The 18,247-nt window shown below is 43.1% G+C and overlaps 5 protein-coding genes across 5 annotated transcripts; 4 read left to right on the forward strand and 1 right to left on the reverse strand.

Moving 5' to 3' along the window:
* Positions 1-6,529: 6,529 nt before the first annotated feature.
* On the forward strand, positions 6,530-8,473 carry LOC111597516 (islet cell autoantigen 1). The gene is made up of 3 exons (XM_023312285.2): positions 6,530-7,337; positions 7,399-7,641; positions 7,706-8,473. Exons 1-3 carry the CDS (start codon positions 6,753-6,755, stop codon positions 8,147-8,149), a joined length of 1,272 nt encoding a protein of 423 aa, XP_023168053.2. The 5' UTR covers positions 6,530-6,752; the 3' UTR covers positions 8,150-8,473.
* A 189-nt stretch (positions 8,474-8,662) lies between these two features.
* On the reverse strand, positions 8,663-11,446 carry LOC111597479 (dnaJ homolog subfamily C member 2). The gene is made up of 3 exons (XM_023312230.2): positions 11,041-11,446; positions 10,765-10,910; positions 8,663-10,291 (listed from the first exon to the last, which is right to left on the reverse strand). Exons 1-3 carry the CDS (start codon positions 11,286-11,288, stop codon positions 8,748-8,750), a joined length of 1,938 nt encoding a protein of 645 aa, XP_023167998.1. The 5' UTR covers positions 11,289-11,446; the 3' UTR covers positions 8,663-8,747.
* Positions 11,447-11,837: 391 nt separating this feature from the next.
* LOC111597587 (sphingosine kinase 2) lies at positions 11,838-14,094 on the forward strand. The gene is made up of 2 exons (XM_023312386.2): positions 11,838-12,869; positions 12,936-14,094. The coding sequence occupies exons 1-2, from the start codon at positions 11,938-11,940 to the stop codon at positions 13,948-13,950; spliced, it is 1,947 nt and encodes a 648-aa protein (XP_023168154.2). The 5' UTR covers positions 11,838-11,937; the 3' UTR covers positions 13,951-14,094.
* Positions 14,095-14,327: 233 nt separating this feature from the next.
* LOC111597586 (CRAL-TRIO domain-containing protein C3H8.02) lies at positions 14,328-15,398 on the forward strand. Its single transcript, XM_023312385.2, has 2 exons — positions 14,328-14,672; positions 14,758-15,398. The coding sequence occupies exons 1-2, from the start codon at positions 14,514-14,516 to the stop codon at positions 15,268-15,270; spliced, it is 672 nt and encodes a 223-aa protein (XP_023168153.1). The 5' UTR covers positions 14,328-14,513; the 3' UTR covers positions 15,271-15,398.
* A 630-nt stretch (positions 15,399-16,028) lies between these two features.
* Positions 16,029-18,242, forward strand: LOC111597539 (putative glycerol kinase 5). Its single transcript, XM_023312328.2, has 6 exons — positions 16,029-16,428; positions 16,490-16,583; positions 16,645-17,144; positions 17,206-17,658; positions 17,715-17,878; positions 17,949-18,242. The coding sequence occupies exons 1-6, from the start codon at positions 16,318-16,320 to the stop codon at positions 18,223-18,225; spliced, it is 1,599 nt and encodes a 532-aa protein (XP_023168096.2). The 5' UTR covers positions 16,029-16,317; the 3' UTR covers positions 18,226-18,242.
* The last annotated feature ends 5 nt before the right edge of the window (positions 18,243-18,247 follow it).

Below are 18,247 nucleotides of genomic sequence, written 5' to 3' on the forward strand. Positions count from 1 at the left end.
TTGTGTAATTGAATTGAATGCAGATGCAGCAACAACAGCACAAGCAGCAGCAGCAGCAGCAGCAGCAGCATTAGTAGCAGTGAAGCATTTTTAAGCAGCAACTGCTTAACAATGCGGAAATGTGGCTGACTAGTCGCTAACTAAGACTGCAGTTCGGTTCAATTGAATTATTATGCAATTAGCAATTAGCATAAATTGAATCAAAGAGACATAAGAATGCCAAAAGCAGCAAACAAACACTTGACTAGGTCAACCATTCATCAACCTATAGCCAATTGCCCCACGGGGTGCATGCCCAAGAATACATAAAAGCAAGTCAACGTACATCAAGGTAACATCCAATCGAGGCATCTGCTTGGCGCATTGTTTGCCCAATTGGCGCAACATTTTGTCAGGCAAATAATGAAAATTTGTTTCATTGTTGATATTTGCATTTTGCAATTGAGACCACACGGCACAAGAATCAGAGGCGAAGCTAAAAACCAAAACTCAAGAGCCTCCAACATTTCGTCATACTCTGTAGGTATGTATATGTATGTATGCGGGCACGAGCTGCATCTCCTAGTCCACTTTGGCATTAAACAATGCTTGTATCTAGCCAACAGCCGCTCGAGTGCATCTGTTTGTACGTTTGTTAAATCGTAGCAGCAATCGCTGCTAGCGAAAAGGCGCTGCGTCATGGGCACATGGTTCTTAACCAAAGGGGGAGTCAAAGTCCAAGATGCGAACGCGCTATAAATAGGCAAACAATTGATGGCAACAGAAGAACAAGAGTGTAACAAGCTTACAGCAGATACAGCCGATGCCGACGTCGATGCCGATGCCGATGCCGATGCAGAGCCAACAAGCTGTAAGCAATCTGGCTTAATCATGTGAGAAACGTTCAAAGTACCAACTAACCTGGGCCCAAAAAAAAAAAAGAAAAACAACAATGAACCAAAAGCAAAACAAAACGGAACGCAGCCAAGCTAAACTTGCAACAAAGTTGCATACACACACACACAAACATTGAAATCAAGTTTTCTGCAAAGATGATGATGATGACGACAACGCTCAAAAGTGTTCTGGCCAAGTCTCTTATATGACTCAACCAGCTCTTACAGCCACATACAAACAATAACAAAAAGAAAGATGAGTTAGACAAGTTGCAGATGAGCTACACTTACAAAGCAAGTTCGTCAACTAAAGCAGCCATGTAGTGCGTGTTGGTATTTGAATGAATTTAAATATATAACTCTTAAAGCATATACAGATCTCTATTTATTTGCTTAAAATTACAAGAAAAATTAAATTTTATATATTTAAATTTAGCTGAAATTGAATTGAATCGAATTGAGATTCAAAATAATTATTTAGTTATACAATCGACTGCAGTAAATGTAAAAATATTAATAATATTTGTAACAATTTTTATTAACAAGTCTAATTTAAAACTAAAATATTTACGTCTTTGTAATATATAAATAAAATTTATTCTCTTTTTGTTTTGTATTCGCTATATTTTCGGATATTTAGCCTTTTTATATTTTAAAGAAGAAGTTATTTAAAACTACTATTTCTGAGTTATCAGGCCCTAATTTTATGTACAGGCTAACGTTACAATCGAGTGCAAGTGACGGCGTAATACTCGACCACGATCCTAAAACGACTATATTTATTAAAGCATCTGCATTTACGAGTGTGTCACGTGCTAATGAGTGGAAAGACATTGCACAAAACGGATATGCCTTCTATATATTAGCAAAAAGTACGACTTGAGATTTCTCTGCAAGCAACCAAACTGGAGAAAAATAGTTATTTGTAGCTCAAGTAAATATTCATGTCTAGAGAATGCCGAATAATTTGTATATAGTAGGGAATGAAGAATATACATGCATGCATGATTTTTGCTGATAAAAATATATTATTGTCATAAATATCTTTATATTCTATAAATATTAAATAATATATAATAATATTAATAAAATATAACATATAATTAAAAAAAAATTTAAAAGATGCTCAAATTTAAAAAGGACCTAGATAGCTTTTGAATCATTAGTAAAGATTATATCAAATATAATTAAAGGGAATTGGCAAACTTGCTTACCCACGAATATTAGCAATGCGTTCAAATTTAAGCCAGTGAATTGGCTACTGAGAGGAAATGTTATTTCCTGGAAATGCGCTGAGCCATAATAAGCAGCTCTTCGTACACAACAGGAGCAACGGCAAATAGGAATCTCAGCTGATGTTGTGCAAATGTGTGTGTGTGTTTGTGTGAATCACAGGAAACAGTTCCGAATGAGCACATGTGGATGTGAAAAACTTGGGAAATTCGTTTACTGTTGTGAGAACGAAAGCGAAACAAGCGTAGCGAACGAAACGATGGCAAATACTCGCCGCATAGGGAGACAGAAAGATAGATCTCTTCAGTTGCCCCAACAGCCCTCAGCTAATTAGGCAGCTCGCATGGGCTGTGCGGGCGAAAGAATAGTGGGACGCTAGCAACAACAGCAACAATGAAAAATCGCTCGCTTCCTGGCCAAAGCAATAAAAGAGCAAAAGAAAGAGATGAAACGAAAAAAAATAAAATAAAATAAAAAACACAAACTTGTTCATCTTCAGCTAACGAGCCGCAAGGTGGGCGCGATGGGCGACGACGACTGCGGCGGGTGGACAGGTAAGAAGTAGATAAGTAGCTAGGTAAAAAGCGTTCGCAAGTGCAAGTGTAACAACGGCTGCTGGGGTGGGTGTAGGCCGGCAAGACAATAAACAAATAAATTACATGAAAGCGGCTGCCACAGTTTTTCTCTTGTTGCAAGACGAATGTGCAACGCCAAGCGAGCGAGAGCAAGATAATCAAGCGGCACGAACTGTGCAGCAATGTGGCATCCTCATTAACCCAGACTGTGGATATGTGTGTGTGTGTGTGTGTAGCTCCTGTCTGCCACGCTGTGCGAAGCTGTGCTGTGCTGAAAGTGAAAGTCATGGCGCAAATGTGCAACAGAAACCCCTGCAACATGCCTGCAATCCGACAAAGTCAAAAGCAATTGCCCAGTTGAGCTCATGGGTTAATTAAAACGCCAGCCACGCACTTTTTCCCCATTTTGCCTCCACATCTTTAATGTCTCTATAAATCTATCGCGTATAACTCAATATTGAACGCATGTAAATATTTGTGCAACCGCAAAAGCCGCAACGCGTCGCATCCGTGAGATGCCTTTGAAATGTTCGAGCAGACCATAGTAGAGCGTAGAGCAGAGTGGAGCTCGATAGATTTGCATTGGTTTTTGATTTGCTTGGCGCACTTTTCACTTCCATCTTCCGCATCGGCTCGAGAGCACTGAGAAAGTATAGAAAGCTGCTCCCAATGAGATTCAATAAATTTGCCAGGCGCTGGCAGCCACTTAAAGCTGATAGCTATATTTAAGTCTGAGGAGTGGGCAGGCGGCTGAGGGGAGGGCGGTGTCCAGTAGCCAGTAGCCAGTAGCCACTAGCCAGTGGCAAGGCTTTTTGTGGGTCAATCGGGTGGCTCGCGTATGTATGTGTACGTATGTGGATGTGCAAGCGAGTGTTTCGAGAGGTGGGCTGCCAATTGGGTCAAATCAGTTGCCCAGCTCATTAACACGCATTGATATACAACAGCCGCTTCCGCTTCACGGCTGCCACTCGAAGCAGCAGCACAAATTGAAATTTAATCAGCGACAGAGACAATGCAAAAATAAAACACAGAATAGTGGTTATAAAAATGTGAATTGCCACTTGGCCACTTGGACACTTGGCCACTTGGACACTGCTTGGCCTCGTCACGTGGGCATGACAGTTAACAAACCTTCCTAGACGACTCAATAAACGAGGTGCTGGCCTATTGACAGAGCACACATACACACACACACACACAGATAGAGATTGAGATTGTGCAATGGGTGGGCAAGAATCTAAGCCGGAGACCCAGCTGGTCTGGCTCGACAGACCTTGCCAAACGGTAAATGCTGTGTCTGTGTCTCTGTGTGTGTGTGTGTGAGGGGGAGAGGGGAAGGCGCGCTGGCTAACATTACCATAGCCCACATAAGTGCACATGTATGTAAGTAGTTTGAGATAGCTGCATTGACATGCTCTGAATACGGGACGCTTATTGTAAATGCTGTTGAAATACCCTGTAAAAGCATTAACATAAAAGGGAGCATGTGCTTGGTAATAGGAATGACAAACAAGCGATGCACTTTTGCTTTTACCGTGCAGAACAGCTCTTGGCACGTTATAGGGTATTCTCCAGTTGCGTTGGTTGTGTTGCACTTGCAGCAGCCGTTGTTGCCGCAAGCCTGAGAATGGCAATTTGATTTATTAGCTTGTTTTTGCGCTCAGTTTCGGCTGCGACTTTGTTGAATTATGCAACCGGCTATAAAATGCAGTCAACCAGCCAGCCAGGCGCTATAAATTCTCGAAATGCGTTTTTTTCTTTTTGGCTCACTGATTTTTCCCACAATTTGCAAACAATAATGAAAACCGTTGCTGCTGCTGCTGCTGCTGCTGCCGCCTAATTAAATCAAATAAGCGCAACCAATAAAAGTAAAAACGAAAACGTGCAATCGAACAACAAATATAAGCCGCTGCCGTTGCTGCTTGTTTTGCATGCCACAAGTGGCCGGCCGGCAACGACCGATAACAGCGGCAGCAAAAAAATTGGCAGCAAAAAGGCAGCCAATTAAGGCCAATTTAGTTGCAGCAGCGCCGTGTGGCGACACAAAAAATGAAAAATAATCAGTAGAAAAACGACAACAAATATGCACCAACTCTGCATGCAAATGAGAGCAGAGCAACAACCAAAAGTAACTTGATACTGCCAACAACAACAAGAAGAATAGCTACAACAGCAACAACGGCGGCAAAAATTATGTATGTGCAGTTATTTGCAAAAAGTTTTCTCATTTTTTAATATTTAATGCGGCCTGTGAGAAAAATGTAAAACAACGTGGAGATCGCTTGTTGTTGTTGCTGCTGCTGACAACACCATGCATGAGATTTTATGCATATGCAAAAAGAGTGTGACAAGGCAAGAGCAGAGCACAGCTCAGAGCTCAGCTTTGTTATCGATAATGCGAGACAAGCTGCAATCGAATGCAATCGAAGCTCTATTGATTAATGTGACCAGGCGTTGACAACAGCTTCCCTAGCAGCAGCAGCAGCAACAACAATAACAAACACAACAAGTGTGTCAGCATCAAGTGCAGTGAAATCTGGCAGTTGTTGTTGCTCGTTTCAATAACAATTGTTAAATGCGACTGCGCAGCGAAGCCGGCCCAAGGCGCAAGACGGAGCGCGGCTTTGAAGCTGGAAAAACCAACAGCAATAACGGGGCTATAACGAGCTACGGCCTGAGATTTTTTTCTTATTGGGTTGGTTTTTGTATTTTTCCAGTTTTTTTTGCATGTAAAAGGCCTCGCGCTGCGCCCATTAAGCTTTAACTGAGACCTGAGGCCGGCAAGTGCCCGTGATGACCTTTTCGTTTTAATTCCAATTCTGATGGTTGCTGTGGTTTTTTGTGGTGTGTGCGCGCAAAGCCGAATCTAATTGTTGCTGCAATCAGTTTAAAAACTCAAGTGTTCCAAGGCGGCGGGTCATGCACTGTTGGTGTTAACAGGCGGACAGACATAATCTTCATAATAAAGCGAACAATCAATTTGAGCAGGGCTCACACAAACACATACACATACACATACACACACACATATATATATATGGACATACACACTTACGCACACCCACACATTAAGTGAAGTTGCCAGACGCTGTCATTTTCTGCAGGTGGCAAAGCCGCAACTTTAACCCGTTTTGTTGGTCAGGCAGCAGCAGCAGCAGCAGCAGCAGCAGCAGAAGCAGAAGTATTCGCACACACTTGTTCACTTTCTTCTTCAGTGCGTGTGTGTATGTACGCAACAGCATCAATCCCAACAACAAGCTGAAAGTAACTGTAACTCGTTGCAACTTCAGCTTACCTGTCTAGCGAATTAGCGATATGGCCACAAATATATGTCGCTTTCAATTGTAGTTGCAGTCCGAGTCGAACTTTAGCCCTGGCTCACACGCATACGCAAACGCAAACAAGCACACACACAGGAACACTAAGAAGCGCGCGCGCGGCGCGAACGTATAAAAAAAACACTTGCACAAATATTGGTGTACGTAAAAATGTCAAGATAAAGATACCGTACGAAGCGGAGCGCGTTCTATGCAAAATGTATGCGGCGCACGGTTAAATGCAGCGCCAAACGAAAGCAACAACAAAATGCAAAGCGAGCGCTGGTCGTGTTCTCTTTGAAAGACACGGTTACTTTTACACAACTGCAGTTCAGATACATCTGTTAACTCCACTGTTTAACTCAAAATGGCGATGTTAAAGTGCTTTACGTTACGTGGTATTTTTTAGTAATTGAACATGGAGTTGCCAGACTAATTTTATTTGAAAGCTTATTTTGAAAATAATTGAATCAAATCAAAGTAAGCTTATAGGAAACTTAGAATACGATACATTTGCCCCTCTGTCAGTATAAACTTGTGACTTAAATATTTACGCACAGCTTGAATCGCGAATACTATCCCGTCACCTTGTATATATGTTTCAAAGTACTGTGTTAATCCCTGTTATTTATATAGTCTGGCAGCACTAATTTAACTGAATTTTGCGTTTGCGCATTAGGTTCCATTTACTCTGTGCTTTATCTTTTTGTAGCAGAATTTTTTTCAGCTACCAGTAGAATTGAAACGAAAATATGTTAAAGTCGGAAGTACAACACCAATACTGGATAACCAAAAAGGTTGTGCAGCGCAAGCTGGGCAGCAAAGAGGACAAGCACATTATATCCTCTGATGCCGAGTTGGACGCTAAAATCGAGGTCTTTAAATCGATAAGTGACACCAGCTTGGAACTATGCAAAATAATTGACCAATACCAGGAACGCCTATGCATATTGTCGCAGGAGGAGTGTGTGTTTGGGCGCTTTCTTAAGGAGGCTGGCAAGCGAAGCAAAACTACAGGCGGCAGTATCACAAACACGGGCAAGGCCATGTCCTTTGCTGGGCAGCAAAGGATGTGCGTACGTGTTCCTCTGTTGCGATTGCAGCACGAGGTGGATGTGTATCGCTGTCGTGCAGTTAAGGATACTGAAATAACTCTGCAAACAATGGAAAAGGAACGTACCGAATACCGTGCCGCCTTGTCCTGGATGAAGCATACGGCCAGCCAGGACATGGATCCTGATACTGGCAAAGGACTCGACAAGTTTCGAACAGCCCAAGCTCACGTGAGGGCTGCCAAGCATAACTTTGACGGCTACTCCATGGACTCCATACAAAAGGTAGCCCGAATAATTCAGATCTTCATAATAGCTTCTCTATTTAACTTTAAATTAATTTCAGATTGATCTATTGGCCGCTGCCCGGTGTAATATGTATTCCCATGCTTTGGTTGCTTATTTGGCGGAGCTAAAGAACTTTGCCCAAAAAGCAGGCTCCACCTTTCAGACCATCTCGAATGCGCTGGTAGTTAAGCCAAAATACGACTTTTGTGTGCTCAAGGAATTGTCCCAAAATGAGGGTGCCGATGCTCCGGAAGTAACGCCGATCGAGACGGTCGACAAAGACCAATCGTTGTTCTTTGCGGTATATTGTTAATATAATTAGATATAATATTTGGCAAACTAAATTGTATTTTTTTTGTTTGCAGGACGAATACCAGGACAAGCCAAAGTCTGAATCACAGCCACCCACAGAAGAAACGCCCACGCCCACGCCAACGTCTACGTCTACGCCTATGTCTTCGACTGTGGCTGGCAATTTGTGTGGTGACAACGAATCGTTGCTCATTGAACTGTCAAAGCAGCTGGAAGATAGTCCGCTTATAGAGGCGCCTCTATTGTTGGATCCCCCATTGTTAGACACCAGCAACAATAACAAATTCTGGGCGCGCATGTTTAGTCAACAACAGCCACCCACGCCGAGCAACGCCCCGCCCGCCGCTGCAGCCGCTGCTCCCAAAACGAACGCCAAGCAAAGCAACAATAGCTCCAATCCCTGGCTAGATCTTTTTGCTGACTTGGACCCGCTAGCTAATCCGCAGGCATTTGACCTAAAACTAAGTGGCGGAAGGCGCGTGGCAGAGCAGACATAAGACAGAAAATTGGTCACGGACGCGGACCAGAGGTTTCCTGGATGCAGCAACTACAGCAGAAAACATACACAACGGCCAACTTCAAGCTGAGTCGGTCGCTCTACTGTTAGTATTAATAGTTTAATTTCCCTGTCCCTATCGATAGTTTTGGCTTTCTTCACTGTCGACATTAGCTTTTTCACACGACACATGCCTTTTGTCAATAAAAATGGATTATTCTTTGTTAAAAAACATTTCCGTTGCGATATATAGTTTGAGTAGGAGCAAATTATCGGGAAAAATCTCGCTTGAAAATTTTCTGTAAACGTTTGAAATGCAAGCAACGTCCACGAGTAGAATTAGAATAAAGATGAATTCCGTCTATATATCAACTATTTTGATGATATCGCCGTTTTGTATTTTTCGGTAAACACAATCAAGAAAAAATCATTGAATTGGAAAATTGAAAAAGTTCGATAGTTTTGAAATGCATAAAATCATTTGAATGTAACTTTTGCTAAACGTTCAAAACTTTTTTAGGTTTATTTATTTAAATATGTATATTGGACACAGCAGCTAGGGCAGAGGAGAACGAGTAAGGCAACACATGTGGCACAACTCATTTGACAGCTGCCTGTGCCTCCTTCTTCGAGTTGACCAGTTCGACGAGCTCCTTGACACGCCGCAAGCAATCCTTTTTACTGCGATTCGGTATGCAGGCTGCAATGCAATCCCATCGATCGGGTGTTGTTGTCGGATACGTTTTGATGGCCTGCTCCAACAAAGCCTGTTCCTCCTTAGTCCAAGTTTTCGATGCGATACCATTCGTACTCGGTGTGGGTGTAGGCGCGCAAGCTGGACCCGACCCAGCATTACCATTTAGCTTTGGCTCCAGCTGTTGCTGCTGGGGTGGTTGCTGCTGCTGCGGCTGCTGATTGTTCACATTGTCGCCCCCATTTTGTTTGTGGTTCTCTTTACTCTCAGCCGGCGACTCACCCAGCGTAATATCGTTCGTTGTCTGGACTTCCTTTTTGGATTTCTCAAAACTTTGGAAAGCCCCTTCGTTAGCTTGTGTCTTGAGAGTGCTTTTGGAGTGATCACTGTTCTGTAGTGCCTTTGCCTTGTTGAGTACGTCGCGTGCAGTCACTGGACCAGACCCTCCACTGCAATGCTGATTGATGAAAGTGGCAATCACATCCCAGCGCTGGGCAGTGCCAGCGGGAAATAGATTGACCGCTTTGATCAGCATCTGTACATTTTCATTGCTCCAGAGTTCACTTTTCTTCACTTCCTTGACGCCCGGTTTAGGCATATTGTTAGCTTGTTTCTTTTGCTGCGCCATGTTGAGCTCCTCCAGCTCGGCAGCGATCTTTTTCTCAGCGACATGCAGCGCTGCGACGAAAGACTCTCGGCCCTTCGTCTCCATGGCCTTGTTTAGCGCCTGCAGCTCGGATAAGCTGAATGTTTCGCATATCTTTTCAGTGCCCTCCATGTGCTTCAGCTGGTCCTTGTCGTTTTTGGCATAGTACTTACAATCCTTAACCTTGTCGCGCAACGTCTTGCGTTCCTTTTTCAGCACCTTCTTCTGCTGTTCGCGCTCAATGCGTATCTGTTCGATGCGCTTCTGCTCGGCCTTTTCAGCCTTCTCCTTAGCCAACGCCGCTTCGCGCACTGCCCGATCCTGCTCGGCCTTTTGGGCCTGAGCAGCATCCATTTTGGCCCGCTTGGCTGCCGCTTTACGATCCTTTTCCTCTTGCTTCAATCTTTGAATCCGCTTATCGTTATTATAAGCCAAGTCGACCAAGGCGCGAATGCGAGTCATCTCTTCTTTTTTACGCTTGATGCGCGCCGTCTTGTTCTCCTTTTCGATCCAACGGCGCTCGTCCCGATCTTGGCCCTTCTCCTTGTCTTCCTCATCCAAATAGCTGAATTCGCGCCATGACTTGAAATCGTACCAGAAATTGTAAAACCGCTCGACATCCTCACGCTTGGCATCCACCTGGCCAAATGGCGGTACATTCGACTTTTCGCTCCAACGAGCGTTCAAATTGAAATACTTATTAAACGAGTCAAAATAGTTGCTATCAATATCTGTTTGTGTGGGAAAAGCGTCGTCAAATTCAGGATCCACTGAGTCATAGCTACGGCGTGTTTTTGAAGTGCCTGTAATAGAAAAATTAAGATGTATTTATTAAATATATGTATATATTGCCAGAAGAAGGCACGTGACAATTATACGTCTCTCTAAAATGAGTATTGTTATAAGACATTAGCAAGCACATATAAATATGTGACGTAACATCAAATTTCACTTAGCACAATGAAATACCCTGAGAAATAAAAAAAAGAATACCCTGAGTATTCTGTGGGAAATACGCGAATAGCAACTAAACTTGATAAACTTTAAATAATTGCAGAAACAAATAAAATGGTCCTCTATACCTTCTATACTCAAAGCTGAACCATGTCTCAGATACTTTAACCTTTTCACGTGCATAACGAATAGCATTTACAATTACTTATTTAGACATATCGACTAGGCACTAAGCGTATATGCATATCTTAGATATTTTCATTTTACCAGCTGCATAAAAATATAATCTACAATTATTTATTTAGATATGCGGACTACTAACCAAGTATTTCGTAGGCCTTTGTTATGCATGTAAAGTAGTCGTCATCGGTAATCACCTCTTCGCCTTTGGCTTTCCGTTTGTCTGGATGATGCAGCAGCACCATTCGTCTGTAGGCCCTCCGAATGTCATCATCGCTCGCTTCGTATCTGTGTGCAAAAAAAAAGTTAATATAGTTAATACACGTGCATTCGCACACACACAGATAAACTCTCCGCCTCTCTCTCTCGCACACACGTATACACTTACACGTGTGCACACATTAAAATATAAACGCACCTCAATTTACCAAGGCCAAGAACACTGTAATGATCCTGATCCTTCCATTCTTTGGGATCGAGTGACTTGAGGTAGCTTATGTCGACATCCTCGCCAGCGCCCGCCAATTTCTCATCAGAGTCACTGCGCTCGACGCCGTTCGCATCGCCAATTTGGCGGCGTGCGTTAAAATATGCGCAACCAACGCGTTCGATTTTATGACGCGCTACTTTCAGCGCGGTACACTCTATTTCTAGGCTGTTAGTCATTATGAGTGTGTGGAAGTGTGTGGTGTAGCAAAAACCAATTGCATCAAATTACATAAAGCACACTGCACTACCTCGAATTTTGTTTGGAAAACCCGAAAAGTGTGTAATTAATTCACTTCACTACCGCATGCTTGAGCTCAGTGTAGGCAAGCGACAAAAAAGGCATAGTTAAGTGCGATTGCGATTCGATAAGCATAATGCTGGTAATCTTTACCAACACCAATTTGCATTCCTGTCGATTACGATAGCCTCAAGTCCTACGTGGCGGCAGGCCGATTATCCACACCGCTTTTTAAAGGAGCTATGTCGGCAAAAATCAAGCTAAGAAGAATTAATATGTTTGTAATCCACTTATCATTATCAGGTAAATAACTATTTTACCATATATCAGATAGGTAAACACTTATATCTGAATTGTTCACTTAAAAGGTTATATAGATGCACATATATGTCTTCTTTCAAAGAAAATGAATAATTCGATAATGTTAATTAGTGGTGACACTATTAAAAAACAAAAAATTATTAAATTTATTATAGTATGCCGATACTTATCGATAGCAATAAAAGTTTCTTACCAATTGGGGAGTACCCCAGTGTTATATAGTCTAAGTAAATAAAAAATGCTGCGGCAAGAGAATCTCTGTCAAACATGAATAAATCTCAGGAGAGAAGTACTGACTCCGCTATCTCAACACCGAACAAAGCAGACGATGACCTTCACAATGTTTCTGACACCTTCTATACCAGCCAGCGCAAAGGCAGCCACGTATTTCGTGTGCGTCTTGATGCCACAGGATTTACACTGCAACGCGAATCTCCAAGTGGTGTGACGATCAAAGAGCAAAAGGTTAAAATATGTGATATTATTGGGGCACGCTGCATGCGCATGAAAAAGTCGCCACGCAACCTGACAGGCTGTGCCTGTGTCAATCCAGGCACCCCAGCTGCGGGTTCCAGTCGCAAAAGCGGCACACCCAGCAAGTGCAGCATGGCCAGCAAGGAAGAACATATGACCGATATGGGCGATGGCAGCGCCTATTTGTACTTGTTTGCCTACGTGTTAAAAAAGAAAAGTCTCCGTAGCAGCCTGCACAGGGAGCGGACTGTGCTGACGCTTCGCTTTCGATCCTTTGATACATTCGAGGACAACATGCGGGAGGCTGATCGTTGGTATCGCGCTTTGCGCTGGCAGTTGCATCAAACGCTGGAGCCCCTATTTGCTGAGAGCGTGGGTGAACCGCGTCGTCGCCGACTTCTGGTACTACTCAATCCAAAGTCTGGCTCTGGGAATGCACGCGAAGTGTTCAACACGAATGTTGCACCTGTGCTTAACGAAGCTGAAGTACCTTATGATTTGTTTGTAACGAAGCATTCCAACTATGCAATCGAATTTATGAGCACACGCCGTCTAGACGACTGGTGCACCATATTAGCCGTTGGCGGCGACGGGCTGTTCCACGAGATAATAAACGGATTGCTCTGCCGTGCTGATTGGGCTCAAGTTATGGACAACATTGCCTTGGCTATTGTTCCTTGCGGCTCTGGCAATGGTCTGGCCCGCTCCATTGCGCATGGCTACAAGTGAGTGGGTGATTCTTGCAGGTGTTGACTTTTGGTACAAATACTAATTTCTATTTATGCTTGTAGTGAACCATACTTCAGTAATCCTGTACTAGGTGCCTCTCTAACAGCTATTAGTGGTCGCAGCTCACCCATGGATGTTGTGCGTGTGGAGACAGAAAACCGCGTCATGTTCTCATTCCTTTCCATTGGCTGGGGCCTTATCTCGGACGTGGATATTGAAAGTGAATGCATAAGGATGTTCGGCTACCAACGTTTCACCATCTGGACACTTTATCGATTGGCCAATTTGCGAACTTATAGTGGTAAGATCAGTTATCTTCTGGCTGAGGAGGCTCAGGAGCCACTGGCAACGCCGTTGCTGCAGTCGGAACAGTTGCGAAGGATGCAATCAAGTCGCAGCTGCACTATGCATATCGATAAGCTGTCCAATTCCAGCTATCATCGCTCCACTGAGTTTCTGCCACAAGAGTTCGAGGATGTCATTTCACTGGAAACATCCATCAATCAATCATTCCGTTCGCGCTGTGACAGTTGGCTATCGGGTGGCTCACGTCGCAGTTGCTATTATTCCATATCAGAGAGTGTCTATCACAGTGTGGCAGATGACAGTGAATTTACGGAACAGTCTTCTACAGCAGGTATTAAATCTGAACAAAACCCCCATAACTTCGGCCCAAGTAGCAGTCTACCAGGACTTGACAAACCATTATCCGAAGATGCGGGCTGGCTGGTCGAAGAGGGCAAATTTATTATGATGCATGCCATCTATCAATCTCATCTCGGCGTCGATTGTCACTTCGCGCCCAAAGCCCAATTGAATGATGGCAAAATATTTTTAGTTTTGATACGCGGCGGCATCAGCCGTCCGCACTTGCTTAGCTTTCTATACAACATGAGCACCGGCAGTCACCTGCCCGAGAAAAACAACGAGTATATAAAGGTGCTACAAGTGCGCGCATTCCGCTTGGAGCCACACGACGATCACGGCATCATCACCGTGGATGGCGAACAAATAGAATTTGGTCCACTTCAGGCAGAAATACTGCCAGGTATTTCGCGTGTCATGATACCAAAATAAGGATTAGCGAATATATATATCTAAAGCAACGATCGTACATTCAAGCAATAACTAATCAGTAATGGGAATCTCTGCATTTGAATAGGTAGGTGTAGGTAAATTTGTTATTAGTTTTGGCTCTGCGTGCCTCGGTGGAAGCATGCAAAAGTGTATAATTTTTATATTATTGCTGGTAAACATTTTTGTAACTCTTGTTAATATTTATTAAAATGATTACAGTTAAAAACCAATAAAATACATATATCTATGAAAATCAGTTTTAATCTGCGAGGCAACAGAAAAATCTAAGCAAAGGTAAGCTCGATATTATCATTTCAAACGTAACAGCTGTTTTTCTAAAGCTAAAGCAACCCTGTGAAATTAAAACTTATCGATAGCTTAATTGAAACGCAATAGGAAAAAGTGAAAAAATAATTTCTGGAGAACAATTTTGTTGGTACGGCTGATAAAACGTTAAATACTTGAGCAAAAGCAAACAAACGTGCTCAATAGACGCTGAAATAGCCCAGGAGGAAGAATTTATTTGTGGCCAAAGCTATCGTTAATATAATAATTGTCACAATATGTCAGCGGAGGAGCTGGCGCCAATTAACGAGCAGGATCTGAAGGACCTGAAAGAGCGCATGAAACTTATAGCCGACGCAGACCCAAATCAATATCAAAACGAGTTCTCGCTGCGGCGTTACCTACGCGCCTTCAAGACTACAGATGACGCATTCCAAGTGAGTTATTATCATTATTACGGCCACATCTTGACATTGACTTTTCTACACATTATCTACTTATGGCTGCCACCCACCCTTCTAGGCCATATTAAAGACGAATAAGTGGCGTGATTCATATGGCGTGGCTAAGCTTAACGAAATGGACCGCAGCCACTTGGAGAACAAGGCGCGTGTTTTGCGACACCGCGATTGTGTTGGCCGACCAGTCATCTATATTCCAGCCAAAAATCATAGCTCTTCGGCACGCGATATTGACGAACTAACGCGGTTCATTGTGTACAATCTAGAGGAGGCATGCAAAAAGTGCTTTGAGGAGGTCACAGATCGTCTGTGCATTGTCTTCGATCTAGCTGAATTCAGCACAACCTGCATGGATTATCAATTAGTGCAGAATCTTATCTGGTTGCTCGGCAAACACTATCCCGAGCGATTAGGCGTTTGCCTAATTACAAATGCGCCTGGTATCTTCTCTACCGTTTGGCCAGCCATTCGCATACTGCTCGATGATAACACCGCCAAAAAGGTGAAGTTTGTCAACAATGAGGTGGATCTATGTCAATATCTTATACCGGATATACTACCGACAGACATGTAAAGAAATTTACAGCTTTGTTACAATTAGTTGTAGGCATACATATCTCTATATGAGGCACTTTTGACATTATACTGCAACTCGAGACAACGTGTACCTATTAGAAACCAGTACCTATTCGACTGTATTTAATATCTATGCAGCTTGAGGCTTCTGAAAGCTTTTACATAGTTCGTACTCTACAAATGCATATATTGTTTATAACTGAATGTCCTTATCGTGTAGTTTGGTTTAATTTTAATTGATTATGCATTGTGCATATTATAAAATATTTTAGATAAATATTTATCTATGTGTATTGTCTACATTTAATGTGTATGTTATAAATGAGTAATATTGATATATGTCTATATATATGTATAATAAAGTTGTAAAACAAAAATCGAATACAATTATTGACTGACAAACAAGTGGGTCACAAGTTGATAGAGTGTTCTATATTTACCACTCGTTATCTCATCAAATAATAACGTATTATAGCTTGTCGCAATTCAAAGTTATAGATAACCATTTTGAATTTTTATGAGTTGTGTGCACAAGACTGGGCTGCCAATGTGCATTAAAAAGGTGTTGCTAAAGATGTGGCAACTCTCTTTTGAACGAAGAGCTCCTGCGTGAAGTAGGGTAGCGGACAGACATGTTTAACTTTAAGTAGGCAAAAGTAGGTATTTAGATTGGAATTAGATTTGAAAATTTATGGGTAAAGCTTATACTTATGAAATAAAAATAATACTCAAGCTCAGATTGTGATTATTAGTAAATGAAATCACTGTATAAAAGATTTAATTTGTGACGTCACATTCCCTTATGATAAGATCGCCAGTTGTAAGTGAATTGAAATACCTTCACATTTGTATCCATGATTGACGCCAACTGGTTAAGTTTATTATCGAAAACTCGAGCAGTTGATTACGGATTGGCAGCAATATGAAACGACTAAACACAAACGGCAACGCAAACTCAGTTTGCCAGCAATCGGGTTTTAAGTATCAGTAAATAACGAAGCGTGCACCGAGCAGCAGCAGCGGCAGCAGCAACGGCGGCAACAAAATGACAGAAGCAACGGTTTGTCATATCGCGGCATTGGACGTTGGGACTACGTATTTGCGGTGCTTTGTGCTTGATGAGAACTGCACGGTCAAGGGGTCGGCAGCGGATGCTGTAAGTTAATTGAGTGGTGACGGGCAAAGTTGAATGCCGCTGAAATGTGTGATATTTTCAGGTTGAGCTATTAAATCCGCAGCCCGGCTACTTTGAGATCGAGCCCGAGAACTTGTGGCGGAAGATAGTCAAGGTGATAACAGAATCGATACGCAGTGAGTACTTGAGATTGATAGTGTCCCTCATGTACAATGGCTAATCTTCAATTATCTGCAGACGCAAAACTGACACCAGCGGATATTACTTGCCTTACCATTTCGACACAACGGTGTACGTTCTTAACGTGGAACCACAGAACCAACGAATACTATCACAATTTTATCACGTGGAAGGACTTGCGAGCCGACGAACTTGTCCAGCAATGGAATTCCAGTTGTTCATTGCGTTTAATGAATGGATTTTCGTACTCCCTGTACCTACTGACCAGAAATGCGCGTTTCTTGGCTGGAAGTGTGCTCAAATTGATGAATAGTCAGGTGACGCCGCGTCTGCTTCACGAGATTCGTCACAATAAGAGACTGCAGCAGGCATTGCGTGAGAAGACGGCGCGCCTGGAGCTACTTGATTCATGGATATTGTACAAGCTGCGGTCCGGGAACGGCATTGATCCAGATGTAGAACATATAACCGATATTACCTCAAGCACTGCCACCGGTCTGTTCGATCCTTTTACACTAAGCTGGTCACCACTTATGCGCTGGATGTTTGGCATTGATGTAGGTGAAGAACATTCATTTTCTCATTCATATTTGCATTCAACACTTGATATTCTTACAGTCTAGAATTTTGCCGCGCGTGGTTGAGAATAGCTATAAAAATTTTGGACACGTGCATCCTTCAGCATTTGGCCTGGAATGGAACAATACTAAAATCCCAATTGCAGCCTCCCTTAGTGACCAGACAGCGGCCATGTGGGGCTCGCAGTGTTTCGCAACAGGCAATGTTAAGGTCACCATGGGCACAGGAGCGTTCTTAAACCTTGTGACAGGGTCGGACTGCAAGGCAGTGATTAGCGGCATGTATCCATTGGTCGCTTGGCAGCTCAATCATAAAAGCAAGCATCCTGATACGATCTACTGCATCGAAGGGGCTGCCCATGACTTTGGCACTGTGGTGACGTGGGCACAATCTTGTGGACTGTTCGAATCACCCGCGGATACCGCCGATATAGCTGAATCAGTACCGGACACTAACGACGTTTACTTTATGCCCGCATTTAGCGGATTGGGTGTAAGTCCAAATAGCTGAATAGTCTACTGAACTATATTGACCCAATCCGTTTCTAGCCGCCTGTGAATGACTATCGCGCTGCCAGTGGCTTCATTGGCATGACACCGTCCACAACCAAAGCACATCTGGTTCGGGCGCTTCTGGAGAGCATAGTGTTTCGTGTGGTGCAACTTATTGAGAGTGCTGAACAGGAAACGGGACAGAAGCTAAAAGTCATCAAGTAAGCCACAAACTTCAGCATTCACAACTTTGGCTGACAAGGAAGTCCCTTAAATATTTGTTTTTCTCAGAGTGGACGGCGGTGTCTCGCGCAATGATTTTGTTTGCCAGTTTTTGGCAGATGCCAGTGGTCTGTGTGTGGAGCGCGCCGAGTGCTCCGAGTCTAGCATAATGGGTGCTACATTTCTAGCCGGCATTAATCATGGCATTTGGCACACGCTCGATGATCTCAGACGCTTTCGCAATGTGGAACGGGTTTTCGAGCCCCAACCAAAGCATATCAATTTGATCGCCAGTCGCATGGAAAAATGGAGTCGAGCCATTGAACGCTTTAGTAGCTGGTACTAGGAAACATAACAAGACTATTAAA

The sequence above is a fragment of the Drosophila hydei genome, unplaced genomic scaffold (genome assembly GCF_003285905.1).
Source record: "Drosophila hydei strain 15085-1641.00,03,60 unplaced genomic scaffold, DhydRS2 tig00000001-arrow-pilon, whole genome shotgun sequence".
In the NCBI taxonomy this organism is placed as follows: domain Eukaryota; kingdom Metazoa; phylum Arthropoda; class Insecta; order Diptera; family Drosophilidae; genus Drosophila; species Drosophila hydei.

Excerpts from the sequence above, each read along its gene's own strand:
- LOC111597516 (XM_023312285.2), top strand. The coding sequence starts at position 6,753 with ATGTTAAAGTCGGAAGTACAACACCAATACTGGATAACCAAAAAGGTT. Across the intron at positions 7,338-7,398 it reads CCATGGACTCCATACAAAAG|ATTGATCTATTGGCCGCTGC; the intron begins GTAGCCCGAATA and ends AATTAATTTCAG. Across the intron at positions 7,642-7,705 it reads ACCAATCGTTGTTCTTTGCG|GACGAATACCAGGACAAGCC; the intron begins GTATATTGTTAA and ends TTTTGTTTGCAG.
- LOC111597479 (XM_023312230.2), bottom strand. The coding sequence starts at position 11,288 with ATGACTAACAGCCTAGAAATAGAGTGTACCGCGCTGAAAGTAGCGCGT. Across the intron at positions 10,911-11,040 it reads CTTGGCCTTGGTAAATTGAG|ATACGAAGCGAGCGATGATG; the intron begins GTGCGTTTATAT and ends TTTTGCACACAG. Across the intron at positions 10,292-10,764 it reads AAAGGCCTACGAAATACTTG|GCACTTCAAAAACACGCCGT; the intron begins GTTAGTAGTCCG and ends TTTCTATTACAG.
- LOC111597587 (XM_023312386.2), top strand. The coding sequence starts at position 11,938 with ATGAATAAATCTCAGGAGAGAAGTACTGACTCCGCTATCTCAACACCG. Across the intron at positions 12,870-12,935 it reads TCCATTGCGCATGGCTACAA|TGAACCATACTTCAGTAATC; the intron begins GTGAGTGGGTGA and ends TTATGCTTGTAG.
- LOC111597586 (XM_023312385.2), top strand. The coding sequence starts at position 14,514 with ATGTCAGCGGAGGAGCTGGCGCCAATTAACGAGCAGGATCTGAAGGAC. Across the intron at positions 14,673-14,757 it reads CTACAGATGACGCATTCCAA|GCCATATTAAAGACGAATAA; the intron begins GTGAGTTATTAT and ends CCACCCTTCTAG.
- LOC111597539 (XM_023312328.2), top strand. The coding sequence starts at position 16,318 with ATGACAGAAGCAACGGTTTGTCATATCGCGGCATTGGACGTTGGGACT. Across the intron at positions 17,145-17,205 it reads GCTGGATGTTTGGCATTGAT|TCTAGAATTTTGCCGCGCGT; the intron begins GTAGGTGAAGAA and ends ATATTCTTACAG. Across the intron at positions 17,659-17,714 it reads CCGCATTTAGCGGATTGGGT|CCGCCTGTGAATGACTATCG; the intron begins GTAAGTCCAAAT and ends ATCCGTTTCTAG.